The sequence below is a fragment of the Vulpes vulpes genome, chromosome 4 (assembly GCF_048418805.1).
Source record: "Vulpes vulpes isolate BD-2025 chromosome 4, VulVul3, whole genome shotgun sequence".
Lineage (NCBI taxonomy): Eukaryota > Metazoa > Chordata > Mammalia > Carnivora > Canidae > Vulpes > Vulpes vulpes.
In genome coordinates, this window is record NC_132783.1 from 111,305,587 (window position 1) to 111,314,676 (window position 9,090).

General features: G+C 41.6%; 1 protein-coding gene across 3 annotated transcripts; it reads right to left on the reverse strand.

Moving 5' to 3' along the window:
• Positions 1-1,248: 1,248 nt before the first annotated feature.
• Positions 1,249-8,804, reverse strand: THG1L (tRNA-histidine guanylyltransferase 1 like). Of its 3 annotated transcripts, XR_003236406.2 has the most exons (7): positions 8,570-8,794; positions 7,616-7,792; positions 6,724-6,893; positions 5,853-5,941; positions 3,720-3,827; positions 2,432-2,709; positions 1,249-1,955 (listed from the first exon to the last, which is right to left on the reverse strand). XR_003236406.2 is itself a non-coding variant. In XM_026007824.2 (6 exons), exons 1-6 carry the CDS (start codon positions 8,758-8,760, stop codon positions 2,548-2,550), a joined length of 897 nt encoding a protein of 298 aa, XP_025863609.2. In that variant the 5' UTR covers positions 8,761-8,804; the 3' UTR covers positions 1,249-2,547. The 3 variants fall into 3 exon arrangements, 2 of the variants coding, with proteins under 2 accessions (XP_025863609.2, XP_025863623.2); XM_026007824.2 differs by having other exon boundaries at positions 1,249-2,709; positions 8,570-8,804; XM_026007838.2 differs by lacking the exon at positions 8,570-8,794 and having other exon boundaries at positions 1,249-2,709; positions 6,724-6,889; positions 7,616-7,928.
• Between the last annotated feature and the right edge of the window lie 286 nt (positions 8,805-9,090).

Below are 9,090 nucleotides of genomic sequence, written 5' to 3' on the forward strand. Positions count from 1 at the left end.
CCCAGGACGGGAAGATCATGACTTGAGCCCAAGGCAGATGCTCCACCAATTTAAGCCACCCAGGTATCCCCGTTTTTACTATTTGATATTAAAATCAGTCCATAGAGAAGGCCAGCTATTACTCCCATCAGCACAGCCAAGATGTTTCCAGTTACCCAAAAGCCACACAAATCACTTTCCTGCCACCACTCTCCTGAACTATCACAACTAGTGTTAATTATACACTAGCTGTTTTTCTGTTTCAACAGAATTTCTTTAAGCTTTGGAAAGCCCAAGAGAATGCTATTTCTCTACCTTAGAGAGCAAGATGAAAATTAATATATAACTATAAAGAAAGAAAATACAGGCTACAAAAGAAAAGCAATCAAAGGGAGTTCCTAAGAACATTATGGGTTTAGTTATGGCAGGACTATTAAACTATATTCCTTTGTACAAAACTTCCCACCCAAACAAAAAACAAAGCTGCAAACTGCTGCCAATTCAAGGAGTAAGTGCTCGTCTCCCTATCTTATGACAAAATTGAGCCTTTGTACTATCACATAGCACCCACAGAAAGCACATTTCTTTGGATGGTTTTGTCCTGAAAGTCTGTACCCTAGTGCCTATATTTAAATATATCTATATAATAGAGGTCTATGTAGATACAATTTGTCTATATAAATTTTGATATAAAATGCTATACATTTACTTACCATTAAGTTACATTTGCCAGTCAGGAGCTATGTTACCTTATTGCCTCATTTGGCCTATCACAGTATACCCAGTGCCTTTTTTTTTTTTTTTAATTTTTATTTATTTATGATAGTCACACAGAGAGAGAGAGAGAGAGAGGCAGAGACATAGGCAGAGGGAGAAGCAGGCTCCATGCACTGGGAGCCCGACGTGGGATTCGATCCCAGGTCTCCAGGATCGCGCCCTGGGCCAAAGGTAGGCGCCAAACCGCTGCGCCACCCAGGGATCCCCTATACCCAGTGCCTTGTCACCCAAAGTGCCACATATCATTCACCATAGGCATTAAAAACCTTTCTGATTAAAAAAAATCAGATTAGCAAACCTCCTATCTTCATAGGGAGAGAAGAGGAAGCTGAATAGCACTGAAAACAAGCATTCCAAGTACATTCTTGTACAAAGACTATGAACCACTGCTGTGATGATGGTACATTCATCCTGGCTTACGTAAAGACACACATATACAAAAGTTGGATTCATATATTGTATTTGTATGAGAAAAATAAATGAAAAATTAGGCCAAGGGAGTTGAAGCCTTTATTTTTTTCTCAGAGATTTTATCAATTACCAAACATGCATCAAATCTCCTCTAGTGAGAACAGGAAGGGGAAGAAATGATTCCAACAGATGAGGTATCAATTAGTGAAGAAGGAGACCAGCCATTGCCTTTAAAAATACATTTTCTCTGTGGCTGTAAATGCTGTAATGCAAGACCAGGCACTAAAACACAGGCTGCCTCCTAATTCTTAATAGAGCCAAATAATCCTCCTGTGAAATATGAAAGGAGGACAACGGGCAATGTGAGTTCTCACCACCTACCCTCGCTTCTGGGGCCAGCAACTAGGCCACATGCAGTTACTGCTGCTGCTCTCTGCTGCTCCTCCCCCATCTCCACTGGCCCACCAGCAGGTGGAACTGTTAGGGGTCCTCTGACACCTGCCATTTGTGACCCCAAGGGAAGTGCTGACCACTCTGCTCTCTAACTCAGATGTCAGTGTTCCAATTACATAGAGGCTACCTGAGAATCCTTTTTAGAAAATCCAACAGGAAGGTGACTTTTACAACTGAAGTGTTTAGAGGACACAGAGTCCATGTTTTTTCTTCCTCGTTCATTTTCAGTTTCTTTTTCTCATATATACATATCATTCTCTTCTTAGAAAAAGTAAGTGGCTTTGTAAATATCCTTGGCGAGACAATGATCCTGTTGACAGCTCCACAAAATCAATCTATGGAATGTTTACAAAAGGACATCCAAATTACTAATTTGTTCAGCCAAAGTTGCCAACTTGGGAGACTGGCACAAAATCCTGATTCTCCCTGCAATTCCTGAATTCAGAGGCATCGTGTAACCACCAACTCATTATTTATCTCAAGGTCAAAGTACATGGGTAGGAAAGGTGAGATTTTCAAGGTTAGTAGATTTTGTAGTTAAGAACAGGTGGTTGAGAGTAAAGTTTGGGTTCATCTATCATAGGTGGAAAAAGCTTGACAAGTTTTTATAAGACTTATGCCACAATCTAAAAATGATTCATTCTGCAAGGCATAAAATAGTTCTTGCTTTATAAAAATAGCACCACGATTAAGAAAAAAATGCACTTCTACCGAAGGAACCATGTTCCAACACTGTAAAAAAATGTTCTACTTAAAGCAGAACACGATAACCACCCCTATCCATCCCTTCTTTCCCTGTTTCCTTTCCAACCTGATATATGTCACTCCTGGCACACTGCTGTTGGTAGTAGGGATCGTAGGGCACCTAAGGCCAGGAGACTTAGGGGTCTTGCATGGATAAGCCTGCCAGGGCTAAAAAGCAAAGGATCAGCTGTCTTCATCTAGGATCTCTGGATGTTCCTTCCAAAAAGCATCCCCGATTATATCGCAATATAAAGGCACTGGCTTAGTCCTGGTCCGGGTCACTGCCATCTTTTTCCCTTGCATTTCTTCTGGCAGTTTAACTTCTTTTGTTGTGACTTCACCCACCTACAGGTAAAAGTTAAAATATTGACATTGTTAACTGGGTTTGGGAGAGAAGAGGGGGATATGCAGGAAGTTTACTTTTGACTTTATATACTTCTGGGTGATATTTATCAGGTAGTTATACAGATACACACATTATCTCAACATATATGAATCTGTTAACAATTAAAAACTTAAAAAGTTATGTTGCTATATTCTGAAAGGAGATCTTAGAAATAAAAGAGTCCATGTTCCTTATTAGCAGTAACTATAGAATTAGAAGTATTTCTGCTCTCTCATCTGCATTTGCAAGTATCCAAGCCTGTGGTAAAGAGCAAATGTGCTTTAAAAATACTAATAAGCTGAAGTTGCCAGTGGAATGACTAATTCTTAAGGCACCACTTAACACCTGAAAACATTCATTAAAAAGAATAACTACGTTACATGGAAGGAGGTAAATTTAGAGAAATTATGCTCAGAAACTGGTACAGAGAGAAAATACTGGTGGAATTAAGAATTTAGGTAAATGTACAGACTTATTACTTAATATTAAGGGAATAAGCATGCATATCTGGGGTATCTCCAGAATATTCTGCAAGTGACAGAACTATCGTATACAATATCTTCTACTGCCTCATCTAATAGTCATCATGGGATGGATAGACTATTTAACGATATTATCCAGTGCGGAAGAAATGTCCTATGAACGCAAAAATCCTTCTATCTGTGGCATACCCCTTTATAGGGTTTTATTTGATTTGGGGAGCTTGGGACACAAAAGAATAAGTGTACTGACTCTAAAATCTGTGGTTCCACTTAGGAAATTCTAGACCACAAAGATTGCTAACAGACTGATCAAATTAGCACGGACTGGCAAGTAGCACCTAAAATAATGTACAGCACTTCATTTTTTAGAAGACCCGATTTATGTTAGTGTGTGGGATCACACTGCACGTGTGCGGTGGGCAGGGCAGGGCCTAGGATGCGCACAAGCTGGTCTTTCTGGCCTCCCTCCCCTTAGACAACAGCACTACCTTCTGCCATATCAACACGGTCCCCTTCCTGTACATCGGCGGCTCATTGTTATAGTTGATGTTGAACTCGGAAAACAAAATCTCATTCTTGTCTGCTGCAAGAGTTCCCTGAGAAAATAGAAAGATATAAAAAGATTTTTACGTTTGTTCTCTGCCCCCATCCTACCTATCCATTCCACCCACCACCTAAATTTCCACAAACAAATGAGAAAGTGGAAGGGTTTTATCAAACTTCTTATAGATACTAATGAATTTGCATTGGAAGAGCAGTTTAAATCTTATTGAAATGCAAGGATCCCTGGGTGACTCAGTGGTTTAGCGCCTGCCTTCGACCCAGGGCATGATCCCGGAGTCCTGGGATCGAGTCCCATGTCGGGCTCCCTGCATGGAGACTGCTTCTCCCTCTGCCTATGTCTGCCTCTCTCTCTCTCTCTCTCTCTCTCTGTCTCTCACGAATAAAAAATCTTTTTTAAAAAAAATCTTACTGAAATGCATAAATTCAAAAAATTGTCTACTGTAGCAAACAAATGGTTTCAGAAGTCACAACTGTGATAGGGTGGCAGGGACTAGCAGTAAGAGTACCTGTCCTGTATTATATACATTATGTATGTTATCTGATACGACCCTCATTACTATCTCCATTTGAGAGAATGGAACTCTGAAGCTTAGAAAGATTACATAAACTGCCTAAGGCTAAAGACTGCTTTTAGGGGATCCCTGGGTGGCTCAGCGGTTTAGCACTGCCTTCAGCCCAGGGTGTGGTTCTAGAGACCGGATTGAGTCCCACATCAAGCTCCCTGCGGGGAGCCTGCTTCTCCCTCTGCCTGTGTCTCTGCCTCTCTCTGTGTCTCTCATGAATAAATTAATAGAATCGATAAATAAAGACTGCTTTTATTCTTCTAAGAAAAATCAAAATCTAAACTCAGCTCTTCCAAACTCTGGATAAATCTAACAGTATTCCTATTAATGGTATCTGTAAATCCTTATCATCATTGTTAATGACCACCATTTATCGTGTAATTACAATGTACCAGGCATTGTGGTAGGAGCTGTTACAACATATCACATAATTTCGGAGTTAGTCATCCTACAAATAGTACTGTCATCTAATGATGAAAGTTAGTGGGTTTTTTTTAAAGATTTTATTTATTCATGAGAGACATGGAGAGAGGCAGAGACATGGGCAGAGGAAAACCAGGCTCCCTATAAGGGAGCCTGATGCGGGACTCGATCCCAGGTTCCCGAAATCATGACTTGAGCCAAAGGCAGATAGATGCTCAACCACTGGGCCACCCAGGCATCCTGAAAGTAACTGTTTATTTTTATTTATTTATTTATTTTATTTATTTATTTATTTATTTTAGTAACTGTTTATTAAGTACTTAAAATACAGTCTGTACTATGCTATGTGTTTTACATGCATCATGCCACTTAATTTTCACCATAAACCTATGAGGTGGGAACTATTATTTCCTGTTTCACCTATAAAGAACTAAGGCAGGGCAGTGCCTGGATGGTTCAGTTGGTTAAGCATCCAACTCTTGATTTTGTCCCAGGCCATGATCTCAGGGTCCTGGGATCCAGCCCATCAGGTTCCCCACTCAGTGGGGAGCCTGTTCAAGATTCTGTCTGCCTCTCAACCTGCTTGCTCACACCTCTTTTTCTCTCACAAATAAATCTTTAAAAAAAAGAAAAAAATAAAGAACTAAGGCAGAGAAGATAAAATTAAACAGAAGTCCCTGAATACAATTATTGATTCCCAGAGCCTATACTCTTACAGTACATGCACCCAGCAGGGAATGGCAATGATGAAGAGGCCACTGAGACTGATGAAAAAGAAGAGCACATGCCCTGTCCAAAGAAGGCAACCAATCTGCAGCCCCAGCCAAGCATTGCCTTGTGGGAAGGTAGAACCAGTGTCACTAATTCCATTTTCCAGCTGAGGATACTAAGTCCCAGAGAGAAGTAATAACTCACCCATGGTCACAGAGCAAGCAAGCAGCAGAGCTGCCTCTATCTAGTATGATCTTTGTATCCTCTCAAAACAAAGCAGTAGAGAGAGCTTTAAAAGAATGTCATGGAAGAGAATAGAAAGCCTCTCCAAATAAGTATTAATGCAGTAAGATCTTATACCTGTAATCTCTCTTGGGCTTGTGCTGGTGTTAGTCCAGACTGTTGTACGAGGGCCCAGAAAACTGTATTGTACAGATTATTGATGTGACCTGTTGAGACGACAGTAGCACTGTTTATACAAACATAATCTTTATTCAGTATTCACACTTCGAAGAGTATTAGAACTCCACCCCTCTCCTCTGATGTACAGAGATCTGAGACAGTTAGTGATATGCCCAAAACCATAAACTGGGAACATGGTGGGCGGGAGTGGTCAAGTATAAACAAACTTATTTCCTAAAAGTTTTATTCTGTATAAACTGGTTAACTTGTAATATTAAGCTTAGGAATACTTTCAAAGTTATTTGATTCAGGTTATTCCTAGCTCCTTTCCAGTTCTTGTGGCCAAATCAAGATATACCACATGAGTAAGTCTCATAAACATGTCATCATAGTCATGTAAGGCAGGGGTCATAACTCGAATCACCCACTAGGCCACTATTACCATAAAAGCATAAAGCAGAGTAGGTGACCCTGGGGAACAAGAGAGAATGGTAGAGACTATGGCACATTGGCTTCTGTGTGTGTGTGTGTCTGTGTGTGCATGCCCATGCGCACATGTGTAAAGACAGCAGTCACTGCACAGGCTATGTCCATTACAAAGTGGGAATGCAGACCTAGTATTTCCAGGTCTTCTCATTTTTCCCAAAAACCTAGAACTAGGGAGTATTTACATAAATCTCCCGATTGTTCGATTGCTTTCAACTAACTAAAAAAATTTGAAGTATTACATTCTGAACAAAATACCCATGCATCAAAACTGAACCAAATCACCACCTCTAATGTATGGAATTGGTGGTTTAATTACATCTGTTTATTTGGTTTTACTTACAATCTGCTTGCCGCCAACTGAGGTAGTCCTTTAAGGTCTGGTTGCTAGGATACACTATGACTCTTCCATCAAAGCCTGGTGGATACAGAAGGGGCTGGTCCTCAAAGTAATCTCGCCAATAAAACACAAAGCTGGAGGCGAACTGGGATGCCACATGAGTCATGAACTTACTTGCAAAAGTAAGGCACATTGGGTGGAGCAAGAAAAGAGAAAATACATGATATTAATTCAAAACCACGATAGGGCCCACGGGTGCAACAGAGTGATTACACAAACTGTCAAAAGATAAAATGTGTTGGGCCAAGAAAAACTAAGCAGCCTGCCTCTTTTTAGTCCTATAAGTAATTTATTAATACCAAATATTTCTCTGTACGATGTGATGTGAATTTATGGTTCAAGAGGTTTTTTTGTTTTGTTTTTAGCCTTGGAAGGAAGGGAACCATTGTTTTAAAAACATACCAATTTGAATGCTTGTTGTCTGTGAGTTTCAATATACTGCCAAATCAAATATCTAATTTGTCTATGTTGAGACATCCTTAATTAAAAATTTAAGCAATACTGTAATGCACATATAGGCTGTCACTGGCTAGAGCTAATCTATGAATTATTAATATTATGATATCCTAATGGTCTGCTTCTAGTCCTAATATTAAGTGCCAGAACAATCTAGAAGCTAAGGTGATGAGGAATGAGGAGAAAGAATCAGATAAAGAGGTGTACGTAATGCTCAAATATCAGATGAAAGTAAACAGTAAAAACAGAAAACAGACATTCTGCAGTTTCAAATACTGCACACTCTATCTGCAGTCTGTAAGTCAGCAATTAAAGAGCAAACACCAAACGCAGCATATTTCCAAAGGAAATATTCTGAAGGAGCTAGGCATGTAATTACCTGGCTCTTCTTTTAAACCAGTTGCTTTTCCGCTTGAACACAAAGCTGTACTCATCACTCTGTCCATATGCAATCACAATATCTTCCAGTTCTTTCATTACAGTCTGGGCACATTTGGTCATTAGGTGGAGAGCACGGCTGTCATTTGGTTTTGCAAAGTTGTGCTTCTCAGCAAACCTCCATAGAGGGGAAAAGGGCATGAAAGAGCTTGTCATTAACACCACTTTTATCAAAAAGAATGCACACAATGGAAGATAGGTAATAATGCTGTGAGTCTATTAGCCACAACCTGACTCACTTCCTTAAGAACTCTAGTTTTTTCTTGCCTTGACCAACTGAGAAGGGGCATAATTTCTAAATCCCTATTCCCTTTTCTGTGAAATGGAGATAAAGTATACCTACTTCATAGGGCTGTTCTGAAGATTAGAAGGAAGTTAAAATGTAACTATGCCAGGCTCCGTGAAAGTGCTCAATAAATGTTAGTTATAATAACCATTATTAAAGTAACATTTTAAGAATTAAATTCCCATATTTCTGTTACACTTCTCCCTTTTTTCTGATTTGTTTCCTCCTGAGTCCAGTCGATGCAGCCAGTTACTGATAAGGAAACAAGAACATATTGTAAAGCACTGCCCCCAATAAGACCTAAACAGGCCTCTACACAGCCCTCGATGACAGTTAACAGAATAGCCAGGCAGTTGGCTAAAGAGCTGAAATACTGCACCAGGGAGTGATTTTTCCCGCCGAGGCCTTACTAACAGGTCTCTGCTCACGAGAGCGCTGCGCCTCAGGTTTAACTACTCAGACCAGCTCGCGTTCAAGCTCTTGGTAGCCAGCCCTTGGCGATGCTTAATGCCGCGCGCTCATTGGCTGCCGCGTTACCCGGGGAACCGCCAGCCGCGACCGAGTCCCCGGAAGCGCGGGCACCACGTGGCCTGAGCCGAAATCGCTCACCGGTGGAAATTCCTGCCGTCCAGCCGCACCACCACCCAACAGTGGGCCAGGCAGGTGTCATCTGCCTCGAAGTTCCGCACATACTCAAACTTGCTCTTTGCCATGTTCGCCCCCAACTTCAAACACCGTCTCAGCGTGACGGAAGCGGCGGCCCAGCAGTCGCGAACTTTCGCTTTGCGAGAGGCCCACATTCGCCCCGCGGAAGGCGAGGGACCGGGAGAGCCCCGCCCCGGAAGTTCCGGTGCCTCCTCGGGGCCGCTCTAGGCGTGGCGGAGGCCGGCGGCCGGCGGCCGTCTCGCCTGCTCGTGGTCCGTAGCCCCCTCCGAGCCGGGAGCGAGGCTGCGTGGTTTCCTTCGCCGCCCGCGCGGTGCTTCGCTTTTCACCCCCGTCGGGCGGCAAGTCAGTCTACAAAGTCGTAAAACACTGCTTTGTGGCCAAGTTTGAAGGTTTAGTTGTGATTTTTTTCTTTGTAGAAAATGTGGACTATCCCGGAAAATATAAGAAAATTAATACCTCGTATC